This window comes from Podarcis muralis, chromosome 15, assembly GCF_964188315.1.
Source record: "Podarcis muralis chromosome 15, rPodMur119.hap1.1, whole genome shotgun sequence".
In the NCBI taxonomy this organism is placed as follows: Eukaryota; Metazoa; Chordata; class Lepidosauria; order Squamata; family Lacertidae; genus Podarcis; species Podarcis muralis.
The window spans coordinates 33,887,332-33,906,030 of NC_135669.1; the positions used below are offsets into that span (position 1 = coordinate 33,887,332).

Genomic DNA, 18,699 nt, shown 5'->3' on the forward strand with positions numbered 1-18,699 from the left:
GTGCCCTGTCACTCCTTGGTAGCCTTGGGCCACTCACAGGCTGTGTACACACAACATTTTGTTCTAGAATCAGTGGAGACCAAATACCGTATTTTCTGCTCTATAAGACTCACTTTTCCCCTCCTAAAAAGTAAGGGGAAATATGTGTGCGTCTTATGGAGCAAATGCAGGCTGTGCAGCTATCCCAGAAGCCAGAACAGCAAGAGGGATTGCTGCTTTCACTGCGCAGCGATCCTTCTTGCTGTTCTGGCTTCTGAGATTCAGAATATTTTTTTTATTGTTTTCCTCCTCCAAAAACTAGGTGCGTCTTGTGGTCTGGTGCGTCTTATAGAGCGAAAAATACAGTAATTATCTTTGCTGAGCCTTTGGGGGGGCTTGTTAAAAGTGAAACCCAACCAATCTGGGGCTGCGTGTTTTTCAGCACGGATCTGGACCGCCTCGCCACGGGCACCTCCAGTAACTCGGAAGACACAGCCACATGACCGCTACAACTTGGGGTTAGTTGGTGTGTGTTTTTGTCTTCTTTCTTTAAAGGAAAAAAAGAAAGCTTCTACTCACTGGCCAGGGGATGGAAGGGGGAAGAAAACCCACCATATATGTAAATATTTTCGGTGCCAAAAGAAAACACACAGAAATCTGAACTTCTTTTCTGCTGGGAAATTGGTTTTTTATTTTTTGGACCAGGCTGCTTCTTGCGGGCTGCTGTTTCCAAAACATGTGGTTCCGTAGGCATGTTTGTGGATCTGCTCTTACGTTATGCGATACGTTTTTGGGCAGAGTTTGATAGCCGTGTATTTATTTTTAATGCATTATGAATTTAGACCTATAATCCACCCCAATCCTTTTGTGGCTCGGGGTGGCTGGCACGGCATCCGTTCTCATTCATGTGGCCTCTTCCTTCGTCCAGAGCTGACATTAAAACTTTACATTAAGGTGATTTTAAATAAATAAATACATTAACATTTACGGAATCCTCTGCTTGGGGACGAGGCTCGGTTCTGTGAGCTATGCAATTCGTTCAACTTGAGCGAATTTGCATTATTTATTCCAGTTTTGCTAATGTGGGGTCCTGAAGCACACCCACCTCCACCCACTGAAGACCTTATTCACCCCACTCCTCTGCTTTCTGAAATTTCAGCAGGCATCACATGCCTTCTGGAAAACCATGAGGACTATCAGCTTTGCCAGTTGTTTTTGAGAGGGAATCTGAGGTTCTTAGGAAGCTGCATTCTGGATTGATTCAAAAGCGCATTCAATGTTTTTTGTGGCATCCTACCACGCTTGGTGGGATATCTGTCCACTTTTCCTTGGAAACCTTCGTAGCAGATAATTCCACAAGCTTCCCAGGGTTGTTGTCCCCCCACCCCAACCCACCCCGGTTTTCTTTCCCTTTCGGGGAGATTTCTCAAATATCTACATATATGGTGGGTTTCCTCTTTGCCAGCAGAACTGCAGATCAGCCTTTACCTTAGCTGCTTGCACGGAAGGAATGCAGCATTGCCAACCTCCTGTGATTTGAAACAATAAACAAAAACAGCATGGAGGAAACGATAGCAAGAACCTGGCTATGAAACCGTGACATTAAGTCAATTACGGAGCACGGGGAGAGCTGGCAAAGCTGCTACACTGCGGAAGAGGAAGGAGGCGAGAACCTTCTGAAAGCATGTGCTTTGTCGTCCATTAGACCTGGGATAGGAAGCCTGTGGCTCTTGGGACGTTGACGGACTACAGCTCCCATCATCCCTGGCTATTGGGTATGCTGGCTGGGGCTGATGGGTGTCGGAGTCCATCAGTGTCTTGCGGGCCCCTGTTTCCCCATCTCTGCTTGAGATCAAATGCTCTGGAAGGCTTTTGCAATAGCACTGCATGAATTTCTGTGTCACGACACCTGTGCACTCCCTGCAGCTGAGCACCGCACTGGCACTATTGCATTTAGGATCCCGACTCTTAATTCTAACAAGCCTGTTCTTTTCCTACAATGCAACTCCGCTGAAGAAACCTTATTTTGACGGAATTAGATGATGCTCAACCTGCATAGATTTGCGCCTGAGAAAGCCGAAAGTTATGAAGGAAGAAAGCTCGCTAGCTTTGGTTTGTGGGCGACACGTGCACCTGTTGCACAATCTCAGAAGAGGCATTTCCTCCCTGTGGGGCAGGAAAGGACGAATACCTCTTTTGTGGTTGGGGTCAGGGATAGGGGCGGCCAGATCTGTGTGTCTCCAGTCCGCTTCAGATTCGCAGGTGTTGAATCATAACTCTGCTTCGTCCTGTTTTGCATTGTTCTATAAAAGCTTCAAGAAAGTCCACACGTTTAGGGTAAACATTTTACTCTTAGCAATGACGATGACAATAAATATGCTACAGGGTCTCCTGGTTAGAGAGTGAGCTTTCTATACAAGCAACTTTTCCACAAGTCCTCTTGCCTAGATAAATTTGCTGAGTGGGGGTTGTTGGACGATGCTAGAGGTCTGCAGGGATTTAAGTATTGCACACGATTACTAATTAACCTAATAACAACAATAATTAATAATAAAAATTTTTAGATGCACACCACACTAAGGTTCCAGGGTTTCAGGGATGCAATCTGAGATGTCAAGTAGCTTTGGTCACCTTGTGTGGATTATGGAGCCCATCATCTCAAGCGCAAAAGACCAGGGCAAAGAGGTGTATCTTCAGCATAAAATGAAAGCTGCATAGTGAAGGTGTCTTTTTGTATGCAATTTACATACTTGGGGGACTTTACCCTAAAATACGCATTTTTGTATGTATATGTTCTGGGATCTCTTGCCTGAGAGCAGGGCCGTTGTTGGTGGGTGGTCCAGGGGTCACAATCCCAGGGTCTTTTACTGGAGGTCCCCAATCTTCTACCCTTTGCGACCCACATTTAATACCATAAGAAGAGCCTGCAATGGCCCATCTTGTCCATCATTCTGTTCTCACAGTGGCCAACTAGATGCATGTGGGAAACTGGCAAGCAGGAGCACAAGAGCAGTCCTCTCCCCTCCTGTGGTTTCCAGTAGAGGCAGAGCATAGCAATCATGGCTACTAGCCATTGACAGGCTGATCCTCCATGAATTGGCCCAACCCTCTTTTGAAGCCCTCCAAGTTGGTGGCTATCACTGCCTCATGTGGACATGAGTTCCCTAGTTTAACTAGGCACTGTGTGAAGAAGGACTTTCTTTTCTCTCTCCTGAACCTTCCAACCTTCAGCTTCATTGGAGGTCTACGAGTTCTAATGTTAGGAGAGACAGAGAGAAGAAGGTTTTTCAGTCTACTTTCTTCGCGTCATGCATGATTTTATAAGTTTCTACTGTGTCATCTCTTGCCTTTTTGCTAAACTCAAAATTCCCAAATGCTGCAACCTTTCTTTGAAAGGGAATCACTCCATCTCCTTGATCTTTCTGGTTGCCCTTTTCAGAACCTTCTCCAACTCTTACAATACCTCTTTTGAACTGCTTTTAAGCTTCCAAAGAAAAACCCTTTACTTAAAAGACAGCTGCAAAAATTGCAGTGCTGGTGGAACCTCAGCCCGGCTTGGCCTTGTTAATTTCCCAGAGTCATCAAGACATGCCGATAAGAATATGCACATTTTAATGCAGGTATTTGTCATCAGGCTGCGCCATGAGTCCTTTAGCAATGTCTCTCCTGGAAGGAGCGAGATGATAATCTCCTTATGAGATTTAAGGAGTGTAGCATGTGTTAGTGAGTTGCGTGGGGAGCGGGTAGGGAGACTTGTGGCCAACTTCCAATTGTTCCTTGCAGAGTCCTTTTTTGCGGGCGCCTGAATCAGAGAACTGTAACCCTAAAATGTAACTCACAGATGTCACTGCCAAATGCCTTTCTGGCTGCCTCTGCAGTCAGGAATCGGCGTTTGCCAAGGATTTCTTGACGTCAGTGCTGGTTACAGGGTCCAGAAAGGGGGTGTTTTGTTTTTACCACTTCGCCTTGTAGGAGCTCAAATATCAAACTGAAATTATGCAAGCAGATAAAATCTCTGGCATTCCTCCTTTGCCCTGACCAGTCTGCATGCTTGATTCTGAACTCAGAAGTTTTGATTCCCTCCCCCCCAACCTAAGAACATCCTTTTTGCCAGTTTCTTGTAGACATCTGGCTTGCCTCTGTGAAAACAAGATGTTGGGTTAGATGGGCTCATCCAGCAGGATCTTCTTATGTCCCTGTGATCACAATCTCCAGCCCCTTCCTGGCAACCGGCAGATTAATGTTTTTGTGGTAGATTTGTTCCTTGATCTCAGCCATGTAGATCCTCAGTGCTATCTAGTCCAAGCTGGGTCTTCTGAGGAGTGTTCCAGCTGATTTTGTTTCTGAAAACCAGAGGCATCCAAACTCTGCCCTCTGCGCTTTCTCTCTAGAGAGACGCTCTGGTACCAACTTGTCTATTTTTATTTTCTGTCTCCCTTCTGACATCCTTCCTCTTTCCATTCTGACTGGCCTAGGAGGTATTATTCAGCAGGCAATCGCCCTGCATTAGGGGTGGAAGGATCCGTCCATTTTGCTTCTCTCCATTTTTCATTTTTCCAACGATTAGTTCAGTCCACCACATTTCTGCAGCAATTTGTGATACTTTTTAAAAAATTCTCTTAAAAATTCATAGCATTTTGTGTGAATTTCTCCTAATAAGCACATTTTTGTGTATAGTTTGGACTAATGTACTGTTCATATTTTTGCAAGTGCAAAATAGCATTTTTGTAAGTTATTTTTCTATATAGTTTTCACCAATACTTTCATTTTTATGCACACTTTCCGATAATATGTGCATTTTTTAAACGTTGCCTGGTTGGAGAACTGCATCACCAAAAAGATGCTGACGTAGATTCCTCTTGTTGCCAGTATTTGCTATAATTATTTTGATTTACATGCTTCTTTCCAGTCTCTCTCTTTCTCAGAACAATGGTCAGGTCCTGTTTTGCATGGTTTGATTGACTTACAAACTGGGACTCTGGCCTCCCAGCCAGTCACAGAGAAGGTGCCGGAGGGGCTACCATTTTTCTATTTACAAAGAACCTCCTTTTATGCTTGCCGTTGTCAGTTTGAGCTCTCTTATAAGATGCATCTCCTTCACACGTCTAAAAGCAGATATTTTACTTCACCCGTAAATCCGATAAGAATTATCTCCAGGTACCGTTCTTTTTTGTGTGTAAGACGAGGTTTTTTCCTGTTAAAAATAATGTTTAAAAATTAGGGTTGTCTTATACATGGGCAGTTCAGAGTGGGGCGGGTGATTGGTTGCTGCCATGAGTAGGAGGTTGTTTGCGGCGATTGTTCTGGTGATTGGTGGCTGCGGCGAGGGCTGCTGTCGATTGGCTGTTGTTGCGTCAATTGGGCAGGTGATTGGCAGCTGCTGGCGGCGAGGGGGCTGAGTATTGTTGGCTTCTGCAACGTGTGCTACTGGCAGCATTGGCCAGGCAATCCCCCCCCCCTAAAAAAAGCTCACTAACTCAGGGCAATCCCCCCCCAATTTTCTTAATTTTGAGTCCCCCAAAATAGGGGGCGTCTTATACATGGGGGCTTGTTATACATGGAAAAGTACGGTAAGCAAAAGAGACAGAGAAGTGTAGCCAGTCGCAGTGGATACCTTCCAGAAAGCCCCCTCTGTGTCTAAAATCCTACCTGGAAATCAGAATCATTTGTCGATATGTGTATTCCCCAATTGGATTCAGAGCAAGACCCTGATTTATCCCACCAATGGCAGGCCTGGAGAAAGGCTGCACGTAAGTGGTTTGCGGACCTATTCGTTGATCATAGGTTCCAGCGCATAAGCTTTAGATTAAACCCATTTATCATAAGCAAGGCCGGGACACAAGGGGTCGAAGGTTGCAGGCTTCGCTAATGAATTAATCTGGGTGTCACGTTCTGAGCACATGCTGGCCTGCACAGGTTGGGGCTTGAAAGGCTGCTTGTTTCAAAATCCTAGGGTTAAGATGGAGTGTCCCTTAAGACCTCTTGACTGCCCTATAATCACAGTTATAAGAAGAGTGCTTGACAAGTGGATGAAAAGATAGATGCTCTCCCTGTCTTTCTCTCTCTCACACACTTCCAATTATAGAGGTTAAGGTGTTACTTGCATTTGCCTGCCCCTTCATAATGTAAGTTCCCGAAACATTATACAGCTGCTGCTGCTTCTTTGGTGATCACTTGTAGCCGAGTAAGATTGTCTTCCATAAAACATGGTTTTAACAATGAGGCCGTAGGTGAATGTGGAGGCCAATTCTGGATCCACACGTCCTTCCACAGTGGGGGCATTTGGTTACTGTGTGGGAGTTGATCACAGTGTGGATTTGCCAAGCATGCCTTCCTCTTAGCATGTATCTCGTCCTGAGTTCGAGTGTCTTCAATATCTGAAGGAGCGTCTCCACCCCCATCGTTCTGCCCGGACACTGAGGTCCAGCTCCAAGGGCCTTTTGGCGGTTCCCTCACTGCGAGAAGCCAAGTTACAGGGAACCAGGCAGAGGGGCTTCTCAGTAGTGGCGCCCGCCCTGTGGAACGCCCTCCCACCAGATGTCAAAGAGAACCCAGACTTTTAGAAGACATCTGAAGGCAGCCCTGTTTAGGGAAACTTTTAATGTTTGATGCATTAAGGTATTTTAATATTTTGTTGAAAGCCGCCCATAGTGGCTGAGGAAGCCCGGCCAGATAGGCGGGGTAAAAATAATAAATATTATTATTATTATTTTTTATTATTCAAAGCCCATGACACCTTTGGTAAAGGCTGTTCTCCAATTGGAGCGCTCGCAAGCATTTCCCAATTGTCAGTGTTTATACTACATTTATTTAGATTTGCGTTGGGACAGTCTTTAAACCTCTTTTGTTGACCACCAGCATCACGCTTTCCATTTCTAAGTTTGGAATAGAGTAGTTGCTTTGTAAGGCAATAACCAGGCATCCGCACAACATGACCAGTCCAACGAAGTTGATGTTGAAGAATCATTGCTTCAGCACTGGTGATCTTTGCTTCTTCCAGTACACTGGTATTAGTTCACTGGTATTAGTTGTTGTACAGCAATTAGGTTTAAAACAGAAATAAAAGTGTAACACAGAATAATGTAGACAAATTCAGTATAAAAATCACACTCATTTTCACAGATATCAGGAGACGAGGGTCCATTTCAAGCTCAGACAACAGGCTGATTTGCCCCAGTTCCCGAGTTCATTGCATTTAATCTGGTGTCACCCAGGAAAGTAAACTGCCGAATATTTTATATTTGCGATGTACCAAAATGTGGCACAACAGCTTCAAAAGCAGTTGCAAGCGCATGCGCACACACAATCTTGACATTTCCTCCCTCTCAGTGTGTTTGCGAATATTCCTGTGTGACAGAAACATTGGCAGGCTTTTAGCAGCTTTTACAAGTGTGGAGGAGCGATGACGAGTGCATCCTTTAAAAATGATTAGGGCAGATGATTTGGAGGTGGCAGATCTTTGTTTTGCAACCAATTAAGCTGTGCAAAGTGAGAAGGGCTTATCACAGGACTGGGGTAGCCATTGATGGTTTCGGACTCCAGGGGCTAGTTCTCTTTGAGGTGTGCCTCGCATTGTGCCACTACAGGTCAGAAGGGGTTCATGGTATGGACTGTTCCTCCATGCAAAATGGCAACTCTCTGCTTGTTGAAAGCTGTTATGCTGGAATTTCTTCACCCAAAGTGGGGCTTGAACCCACAGCCCTGAGATTAAGAGTCTCATGCTCTACCGACTGAGCTATCTAGCCTCGGACTATGACTCCCATCAGCCCTGACTTTAGCCCTGCTGGCTTAGGCTGATGGGAGTTGGAGTAGAACAACTTTCTTGCAGGCACCTGGTATATACCGTATTTTTTGCTCTATAAGACTCACTTTTTCCCTCCTAAAAAGTAAGGGGAAATGTGTGTGCATCTTATGGGGTGAATGCAGGCTGTGCAGCTATCCCAGAAGCCAGAACAGCAAGAGGGATTGCTGCTTTCACTGTGCAGCGATCCCTCTTGCTGTTCTGGCTTCTGAGATTCAGAATTTTTTTCTTCTTGTTTTCCTCCCCCAAAAACTAGGTGCGTCTTGTGGTCTGGTGCGTCTTATAGAGCGAAAAATACGGTAGGTTGTCCGTATGCAAATCCGCCATTATAAGGAGGAGAATGGCAAGCTTTCAGCTTCAGTCCTAATTGCTGAAAGTGTAGGACAGCTTTGTCTTTTGGAGTTTTATCTCTGTCTCGACACTTGGTTGCTTAATGAAGAGCCCTTGACGCTTTGTTGCCTGGGGAAGAGAGAAGGGAACGCTATTGATTTTGTTCTCTTTTTTAATGCTGGCTTTTATCCTCCCGAGTTTTCCTCTGGAAGGAAAAGGAGCTAGACGACGGACCTGAATCCCTCTCCCCTTCAAATTGTTGAAGCAAAACAGGCTGGGAAGGTAAAAACCTTGAGAGAAGCATTGGAGATAACAGTGGCGGAAAGAGACGAATCAGGGCTGAGTAGCTGGCTGCATTTGGATGACGTGATGAACTGTTGTTTAGTGTAGCACTCAAACACAACCAGTTATTTAGAATGAGCCAAGGCAAGTCTTGGACTCATGTGCTGCCCTTGACTCCTCCAGCATGGCCATGAGTCGGGAAGCTCTCACTTCCGTTTTTGATTGACTCCGGTTTAGTGTTGCATCTGAATGCTAAACTGTGGTTAATCTTAACTGTGCACAAGCCAATTTAATAACCCATGCTTTGTAAGTTGACTTGGAAATAAAGGACTCCTTCAAATAAAACTCCATAAAATCAAGGGTGCGGCCACACTATTCTGTCTATCCCTTCGTAACAAATGACTACTGGTAAGGCCCTCTTATCCTCCATTAGTATGTCCAATCCCCTGGCTGGCCTTCAACACACGAGTCTCCCAGATCTGTTCAGGAACAGCATCCTCTCTCATTCTTGCACTAACGTTTTCAAGTGGCCTAATCGGTTGTGACTTTTCCTTTGAGCAAACCGGCCTTTGGTTCCCAAAGCACAGCCAGCTCCCTTAAAGGCTTGGAGTCACTGTCATTGCTTATCAAGCAATATGTAACTAGATGGAATATTTTTAGCTCACTCAGCCCAGGCCTTTTCCCAAACCTACTCAATGGTCAAATTTCGCTTTTCTTGGGCTGTAACGTTTAGCAGATTCATTGGGGAGATCAGGGGTAGCCTTCCAGTGATGCTGGACTCCAAAGCCCATCATCCCTGACCATAAGCCTTGCTGCTGAGGCTGATGGGAATTGGAGTCCAAAAACTTGTGGCGAACCACAGATTCCCCACCCCTAAATTAATCCTGTTTTTTTTAAAAGAACGCATTTAAAAAATGCATGCACATAAGTGTGCGTTTTAAAATGCATATATGAGTGGAAGTAATGCACAAAATACATTATGTTGCAGGAAAATGCATTGCAAAAATTCCTATATTTGGCAGAATTGAGTACAAAAATGTGCATGGGAGAAATTTTCACTAAAATGCTGGTGAATTTTCCTGAGGACTTTTAAAAATGGCACAGAGGTGTGGAAACGTGGAAAAGCGAAACTGCAGTTGACAGGTTTACGCATCCCATCCCTGGGACAGGGCTCACCTGAAGTTCCTGCAATGAACGTGATGCTGCTTTTGGCTTTCTTCCCAGTGCCGTAGGAAAGTAAGACAACGCCAGGAGGGACACGTGGAAGGGTCAAAATGCAGGCTGGTGACATATGGGGAAATTGCAGCGTTCCGCTGAAACCAGCGGTTTACCAGTAGAAGGGGCATAGAAGCGCGAAGACACCCTGAGGGTTCTCCAGGAAAGCTTTCAGGGCATCAAATTAGATCCCTTTTTCACATACCTTTAGAAATAATTGAATGACTCATTTTGGAGCAGGTAGGCGAGAATAAAATAGCAGCTGCTGCAAACCCTCCTTAATTGTAGAAGTTCGCAAAGGTTGTGGAATGAGTTTTAGTCCGTCCTGGATTAAACACTGCGGATTCCTGCAAGCAGCAAGCTATATTATAGTGAGTGAGAAGGTGGAACAGACAACAGGACAAGGGTGTTTTCCAAAATCAAAACAACAAAACAAACCCTGCAGAAGGCTACAGCAGACAAAGAGCTTTTCCGAATTCCAAGATCTCATTTTTCTCTACTTTTCTGCTACTTTTTTTTTTTTAAAAAAGAAAACAATGGCAGCTTATTTCCTTTCAGAAAATAGCAGAGAAGGATGTCGCTGCCTCCCCCTCTTTAAGGAACAAAAAGATTTGCAATCTCAAGAAAAATAGATTTGTTTGGGAGGGCTATTTATAAAGGAGATCTGTCCCCAGTAGGTTGGAGTAGGTTTGTTTTTAGTTATTTACTGCACTTATTCGTCGCTTTTTAAATTAAACTCAAAGCGACTTTAATAAGGTACCCCACGTGGAGCTATAGTAGGGCTCTCAGGTAACCGGTCTGAGCTGCTTTCAATGACGTTCTAATTCTATAATGGGAAAGGACTTTTTTAAAAAAACTTGGGGATGGCACACTACTGGTGGGTGTGGCAACAGGTGTGACTCTTTGTACAGGAGGCTGTGCTCATTAGGGCCACGCAAAAGGCAGAGCACATCTCTGCATCCTTCATCCAGGCAACCAAGAAGCCTGGTGACATTTGACCATGCAGAAGCACTTGACAAGAGTTCCCAAGGGCCGGTCAGAGGGGTCTGGGGGCCATATTTTGCCCCTGAGCCTGAGGTTCCCTATAAGGCAGAGATATGGCCTGAGACACTACAGCCCTGTTCCAACCCAGAAAGCCTGAACCATTGGTGGGTAAGCAGGCACTCTTGAGGTGACAAGAGCAGCAGGCAATATTTCCAAGCTTGGGAATATGATTATAATTATTTGGAGCGTGTTCATCAGGTTCACCTCAAGTACAAGGCAGGCCTTTTGACCCTCAAATTGTTCCTTTACAGCCAGGCAGGGGAATCTGTGACCCTCCAGATATTCGTGGACTTCCAACTCCTGTTGTCCCAAGTCAGCCTGGCTTATGGTCAAGGAGGATGGGAGTCACGGTCTGGCAGCACCTAGCGGGCCACTGGCTCCCCAGCCCTTCTCATAACGGAGGAAGCAACCGCCGTCTGTGTTGCAGAGGGTGTTCAGGGGAAGCATCCATGGGGGCCCCACAGCTCACAAAGCCCCCTCTCCAAGCAGTGCTGCTTCCCTCCCTTAGAGCACCTGTCAGGGAACTGCCATCAGCTCTGAGGCGAGAGGTGGAAGGGCAGTTGTGTTATTGGGAACCTCCGAAGATCTTGCGAAGCAGTTCCTCCTCTGGCGAGGAGGAAAGCCCTGCCTCCAGTGGGGAGAAGGTGCAGGGACCAGGAGATGCTAGGGGAGCCTGAGCAAAGCGTAGGGGAGGGAAGTACTACTTTGCCAGCGCCCACTCTGCGCAGTAGGTTTTGGCGCAGAGAGGGGAGGAGAAGGATGGGGGTCGCACGGCTATCATTCTGGGGGAGGTACAAGGACAGGCTACTCCCAGATTCTGCCAGCGACTGAGCCAGACATGAACTTGCGACGCTCTTCACCGTAAATATTTTGGACTAATAGTAAAGCTGGAAAAGACAGGGCAGAGTCTTGCCTGCTTGCTCTCGAGCAACCACACCAACACCTGACAGCACCCAAGCCCTTGAGGGGCAATGCCAGCAGGAATTGTGCTTTGTGTGGCCAGGTTCAAGCAGCCCAGGCAAAGGATGCCTTTCTCAAGGACAGCATTGCGCCAAATGTGTGGTGGTCTTCTTTTTAAAAATTTGAAGTTTGGGGTTGTTGTTGTTTTAGCTTTTTCTAACTTTAATACTAAGCCGCCTTGTTTTTTCACTTTATTGAGCGGCTGGTTTGGTTTTCTGTTTTCTATTCCTGTACGCTGGCCTGTCGTCTGATTTTTCTCTTCTGTTCTCTCTTTAGAAAAGTGTTATAGCCATTTTATTAAACACACACACACACAACCCTGCCTCTAATATCTTGCGCCAGTAATCTGAGACCCCTGCTTGGCACGCTGTGCTTGTTATCCTTTCTCACAAATAGATAATGGGGAGTGAGGAAAGGACAGGAAGTAGGCAGATGTTGTTGTATTGCCAGAGGGGATGGATGGATGACAGGCAGGGAGTCGTCTAAAGATGGCTTGTCAACATCCACTGTACAAAAACAACCATCTCCCCCCAGCTAAAGAAGGGGTGACATTGCTTGCAGAAACCTTTCGGGAGTTTATGCTGCTGGGTCTTTGACTGTTCCCAGTGTGGGAGCAGCGCGACTCTTGCACGGCCACCGTGGGAGGGATGCCCAGTGCACCTGGGCGATGCCATTTCCGCTTGCCTGTTTTCTTGTTCTCTTCCACAAATGGCTCGCCTGTCCAAAAATGACAAGTGAGCCAGCAGGATAGGCTTCAGCATTGGCTGGTTGAGTATCCAGTGACGGCTGCTCTCGGTGTCAGGGTCTGTGTCTGTAGTTTCTGTGGTGTTTTTTTTTTTAATTTTTGGAACTTGCTGATACCTTTCCTCCCCCTCTTGCTTTGCAGAGTAAATCAACTCATGATGCCTCCAGCCTCTGTGAAAGTCTAAGGTGGTGAGTAAACCCAAAGAGATGTGTGCGTCTTCTGTGTGTGTGTGCAGGTTGGAAGGTGGTTGCCGGGCCTTTGGGCTGATGTGTTGAAGGGGAGCTAAACCTGTTGAAGGGGAGCATCTTCAAATACCTGAAGGGCTGTCACATGGAAGAGAGAGCAAGCTTGCTTTCCGCTGCTCCAGAGGGGAGGATCTGAGCCAATGGATCCAAAATGCAGGGGAGGAGATTCTGACAAAACCTTAGGAGTGTGCTGGCTGTTTGCGGCCAGGAAGCCTGTGAAACCACAAGGCAGAAGCGTTTGTGTCCGTAAAGCTTTATTGGGCATTGAAAAATTCGGATGAGTGCAAATTTTGAAGGCTTGGCTCCTTTGATTCGTGCATATTCCTTTCAGAATGACAAAATGGGAAATGTTTGGCTTTAAAGGTATGCTGAATTGAGTTGCTCCTCTATCCATGTATTGGAAATGCAGCAGGTTTGAGTACGTGGACTTCAAGACTCCCCTCAGTGACTCTTAAATTGGACAGAGCATTCCTAGGAGGAAGCAGCGAAAGGAGTCATAAAAGGAATCCGGCCATCCCAGTAGGAGCCTTTGCACAATCCTATTAAGTAGCTCTTACAGTTGTGATTAAATTTAATCGTATGAACACCAAGGGATTCATTTGACAGTCCTTTTAGTCTTTTTTAATCACTTTAGGTACATTATTAGGCAAACAGGCTTTTCAAGTGTATTAGTAGCTCAGCAGCCCCTCCATTTTTAATGCAGAAAATGCCACTTCAGAGGGAGCTGTTAGGCTCTAGAAGTGGAAGCGGGCATTTTTACTTTTCCCCAGCCTGCCATTTTCCTGCTCCAAATCCCCACCTCCAAGTTCACAATGGCTTTTCCCACTCTGGGGTTCCAAAACTGGGTGAGCCCCTTGCTTCCTTTAGCTGATCCCAGTCCCAAAATGTGGCTTTACCTGTATTGCTTAAATAATAGCTTCACTGCATATATTTGTATGCCGCAAACCATTGCATATTTGGGCATGTAACAAACCATTGAATATGTTTGCATGTAAAAAGCCGCTGGGGGGAAAAAACTTGTCTGGTCTTACAGCACATAAGTGGGAGCATCACATGACCTATAGCTGTGGGGAGATGTAGGCCCTTCAATGAAGCTAAGCTGATCTGGGACTAGTCAGTTCCTGGATGGAAGGCCACCTGGGAATGCCAGTGTTTGCCAGCTTGAGCTCTCTCACAGCACAGACAGGATGTGACTGTTGTAAAATAAATTGAGAGAGTCACAATTTAATTACAGGTTGTCACTCATTGCTAGAGGAAAATGCCATGTTCACTCTTTAATTTTGCAAGAACAGACTAGATCAGCAGAACTTAATACTTCGGCATTGTAGTGTGTTTAATAAGGGCCTGATCGGAACAGATCCATGTCCTAAAAAATTGCTTTGTATCTGAAGCAGCTATAAAGGAAAATTAAGCCTAAGACTTATCACCGCTTACAGCCGTGTGCCGTGGAGGAACAGGAGAATAAAACCCTCTTTAGGTAACTTGCAAGTCTTGGGTTGGCTGAGTTGATAAAACTGCCCAATTTTAAAATCCTACATCGAAACCAGGAATGAAGTCAGGCCCATACCATCCTCACGTATTTCTGTCTTTACAAATACATTGGTACCTAAGGTTACAGACGCTTCAGGTTACAGACTCCGCTAACCCAGAAATAGTACCTCAGGTTAAGAACTTTGCTTCAGGATGAGAACAGAAATTGCGGTGTGGCGGCAGCAGGAGGCCCCATTAGCTAAAGTGGTACCTCAGGTTAAGAACAGTTTCAGGTTAAGAACGGACCTCCAGAACAAATTAAGTTCTTAACCCGAGATACCACTGTAAGCAATTTGCCTGATGCAGCAGACTTCCATAGAAAACAACTGAACCTGTCTTCCCTCCCTTACTTCTGGCCCAGTTCTGCAGCCTGTTGGATTATGGCCACACATATTCCCGTTAGCGGTCCGAGCTAATACACATCCAACTGTCTCCCTTGCTCTGAAAGCTTGTGTGTCTCCTTTCTTCCACGCTAACAACTTGTCTTTGTTCCCTTCCACACAGCTGACGTCCCGGATGATGAAGGAAAGCTTTTGTGAGCTCCAGCAGCCGCCAAACCCCAAAACGAGCACCTGCAGGAGACGCCCTCCCCCCTCCGATCCACCCTTCCCGGAACATGGAGCCGCGGGAAATTCATCCCGGGGAACCAATTACGCAGCAACATGGTGTTACTTCAGCCAGAGGAGAGGGGGAGTCCTTCGGAGCACATCTCAACAGACGTGGAGTCCTGTGCTTTTGCGGTCTTGCGTAAAGAAGAGCTCCCGTCTTCCCTGCTCCAGAGGGAAGGGACCTTCCTGGCTGGCATCTTTCCCAAAAAGAAGTCACTTGAAGGACCGGTGTACAGCTTTGCTTTCGGCTCCATGAAGATGCTCCCTTGGGTCAACGGCGAAGACTCCCTGCCCCATTGAACACACTGCTGCTCTTGCCATCCATCTCTTGTCTCCATCCAGAGGCATCATCCTAGTTGGAGAAGCAGAGCCTCAGCTTTGGGTTGTGAAAGCCAAGATCTGTTTTGTATTATTGAATCATGGCATAGGACACTTCCTGCAGGAGGTCAAAAAGATTGGGCCGGATGGGCACATTCACATATATACATATATATATTTAATTTAAAGGTGTTCTTTGCACTATTAGGAAGCTGCTGGAGCTACCTCAAGGCCACTGCAGGGTTTGGTCTTGGCCAGGAATTTGGTGTTTCAACTTTCTACTGGGGAATCCAAGCGTAATTTCAAGCCCTTTGAGGGGTGGGGAGAAGTAACAGAGAAAGAGGCGGCGTGGGCAGCTTTAGCCGAGAACGTTACCTACCTACTGATGGTCCTCCGGGTCAGAAATGAAGCTGCCCAGAGTGTCCGTTTCTTTAAATGCAAGTGAATGTGAGATAGTTGCTGCTTTTGGGTCAAGGTTAGGTTGGAGAAGAACCGCTGTTTCCTGCTGGAGTCAAATGCTATGGGAGTAGGTTGATGTTAGGGAACTCTTTGAGTAGGGCAGGCTGTGGTGGAGCCACAGTGATCCCACCCAGATCCCGAAATCTCCAGTCTCTGCTGTTCCAAGAAATTTGTGTGTTCAGAAAGAACCTGATTGGCTCCCAGTAGCGCCTGTCAACTCACTCAGAGAAGCAGAAAGAACGTGATTTCTGCTGTGTTGGGTTTAACATCAGCCATCTCTTGTCAGTGAACATGCACATATAGTCAGGAATATTGCCTCCCACCTCTAGCAAGGGCCAGGAGGGTAGTGACTCCTATGGGGGTTCGAGGCTCTGCTGAAAGGTTGTAGCACCTTGGAAGACGAAAGGCCTGCCAAGTAAAGGGACCCCTGACCATTAGGTCCAGTCGTGAACAACTCTGGGGTTGCGGCGCTCATCTCGCTTTATTGGCCGAGGGAGCTGGCGTTTATCCGCAGACAGCTTCCGGGTCATGTGGCCAGCATGACTAAACTGCTTCTGGCGAACCAGAGCAGTGCACGGAAATGCCGTTTACCTTCCCGCTGGAGTGGTACCTATTTATCTACTTGCACTTCGTGCTTTCGAACTGCTAGGTGGGCAGGAGCAGGGACCGAGCAACGGGAGCTCACCCCGTCGCAGGGATTTGAACCGCCAACCTTCTGATTGGCAAGCCCTAGGCTCTGTGGTTTAACTCACAGCGCCACCCACGTCCCTAAGTTGCATGGTACACGGTGCCAATTCTCTACGACAGATCCCTGATAGAAGTGTCAGTCCCTTCCACTTCCTGTTGTTGGTGCTACAAGCTTTCTGCAGCTGCGTGGGGTGGTGGAGACAAGCAAGCTAACTCCACACACACATAGACACCGCAAGTCAGGTGTGTTGGAGGGCAAACTTCTGAAGAAGGGAGCCTCTTCTGTGCATGAACCCCTGAGGATGAGGACTCCAGGGGGCTCAACAGGAATAGCGGCAGGGGGTGGGTTTGTGTAGGACATTTGTCCTTCACCTGTTTACTTGACTCGGATGTAGAAAGCCTGGAGCGGGCTATAGGCACATAGGAAGCTGCTCTCCAGAAGAGGCCTAAAAATACAAAGTGAAGAGACAGTGGAGCTAAGTTTACTGTTTATTATACGCACCCACTTTTGCATTGGAAAGCTATGAGCCAACTCTGGGATTAGGCTGAATTTATTTGCCAGAGAGAATGGTGCAGTGGCAGGGAGAACATAGCTGTCAGGGCCTGGAGGGGAAGGTATCACCATGGTCTGAATTTCAGCCACAGAAGAACATTAAGAAAAAGGTGCGCTCTCAGAGCATAAATCAGGTCAAAGCATCACCACGCAAGATGGGAAAGTAATCTTGACCTCCACCCTCATCATCTCCCCGCATCTCCTCAAATGTTCCACCTTTCACCCTGCCTCTCACTGCCGGGCTTTTGTCATTTGCTCCGTCCTTTCCCCCCCGTCTTTCTTTCCTTGTAAAGAGACACTTAAAAACAATCGCTTTGGCAAATGGTGAAAGGGATGGAAATGTGACGTACGTTTTCTTGTTATACAAGGCAGGACTCGAACCAGTTTTCTGATTTTCTTTCAGAAGCAAAACAAAAACAAATAAGACGAAAAATGGCTATTTTATATTTTAAAGAGCAATGAAGTTGATTATGGATCTCAGAGTATAAGAAGAAGAATTAAATATAAATATATGCATTATGTAAATTAAGAAATAAAGCTATTTAAACACTTTGTGCCAGCTTTCATCTCTCGCTCGGCTGCCTGTCGGGAGACGCGGGTTCCAGGTGAGACAGTGGCTTTGAAAGAAACCGCGGGTGTTTCTCCTCCAACAGCGCTTACAGCCATGCCTGTGCAGAGATCTGAAGAGACTTGCTGCAAACAAGTAGGGCCGGCCCACGCAGGAGGCAAAGCAGGGCAACTGCCTCGGGCGGCAGGATACACAGGGGCAGCAGATCCGGCCTCTAAGGAACGTGTCTCCAGCAACACCTGTGATGTGCTCCTTGGAAGCTGGGTCTGCCTCCTCCTTGGCAGCACCCCCCCATGCCACCTCTACAGCAGCGTCTTGGCAAATAGGAGGCGCTACTGTTCTCTGACCACTAGGAAGCAATCGTGGGGGCTGCCATCTGTGTTCTCCTGGGCTCTGCTGGTGCGATTCAGGGTGGGCCCCTTACCCCCCACTGCAACGGCCCTTAAATCTCAGTAATGATGGCACCGGGCAACCCTCCTGGGGCAGAGCGTTCTATAAGTGGGGAGCCACCACAGAAAAAGCCAGTTCTCATGTTGCCACCGTCCGGACCCCTCGTGGAGGCGGCACATGGATAAGGGCCTCAGATGATGACCGCAGGGTCTGGGATAATAATAATACAGTGGTGCCTCGCAAGACGAAATTAATTCGTTCCGCGAGTTTTGTCGTCTTGCGATTTTTTCCGTCTTGCGAAGCACGGTGTCGGAAAAGTTTCGGAAAAGCTTCAAAAATCACCAGAGTCTTTAAAAACCTCAAAAAAGGCTACCACACCGCGTTCTATGAGTTGCTCCTCGAAGTCAAGTCGCAACTGTATTAACGGTGTTAAGAAAAAGGAAACAAACTTGCAAGACGTTTCCGTCTTGCGAAGCAAGCCCATAGGGAAAATCGTCTTGCGAAGCAGCTCAGAAAACAAAAAACCCTTTCATCTTGCGGGTTTTTTGTCTTGCGAGGCATTCGTCTTGCGAGGTACCACTGTAATAATTTTTTATTTATACCCCGCCCTTCCCGGTTCAGAAAACCGGGCTCAGGGTGGCTAACAACAAATTTAAAACACTTAATTGACGCAACAAAAATGAGCATAAAATACAGTATAAAACGTGAATAACAATAAATTCAGAATTCAAAAATCAATTTAGGGGGAAATCAATAGAGAGATGGGGCTGTTGATATGATCCAGTGCAACTCTTGTTGAGATTTGTGTTGCTCAGATCATCGGTCTCTAGACCGGTTAGCGTTGTCACCCTGACTGTTTTTGTCAGCTACAGAGAGATTAGCCTTAGGGCTAAATGACTTGTTACAGTGCGGATGGTTCTACTTGCGTTCAGGCAGATTCAAGTAGAAGCCGCCTGCAAACAGGGGAAGTCAGTGACTGACCTGG

At 46.6% G+C, this 18,699-nt stretch overlaps 1 protein-coding gene and 1 non-coding gene across 4 annotated transcripts in view; one reads left to right on the forward strand and one right to left on the reverse strand.

The window, feature by feature from the left end:
• SPNS2 (SPNS lysolipid transporter 2, sphingosine-1-phosphate) overlaps positions 1-17,308 on the forward strand; it is a 101,931-nt gene extending 84,623 nt beyond the window's left edge. Inside the window, exons 12-14 of one of the 3 annotated variants that reach the window (XM_077919630.1) lie at positions 422-505; positions 12,498-12,544; positions 14,636-17,308. In XM_077919630.1, the coding sequence (XP_077775756.1) occupies positions 422-482 (61 nt within the window). In that variant the 3' untranslated portion in view covers positions 483-505; positions 12,498-12,544; positions 14,636-17,308. The remainder of the gene's footprint in view (positions 1-421; positions 506-12,497; positions 12,545-14,635) is intronic. The other 2 variants (XM_077919629.1, XM_028708091.2) reach the window with 2 other exon arrangements.
• TRNAK-CUU (transfer RNA lysine (anticodon CUU)) lies at positions 7,652-7,724 on the reverse strand. Its single transcript has one exon. It is a non-coding gene; the product is annotated as a tRNA-Lys (tRNA).
• Positions 17,309-18,699: the final 1,391 nt, after the last annotated feature.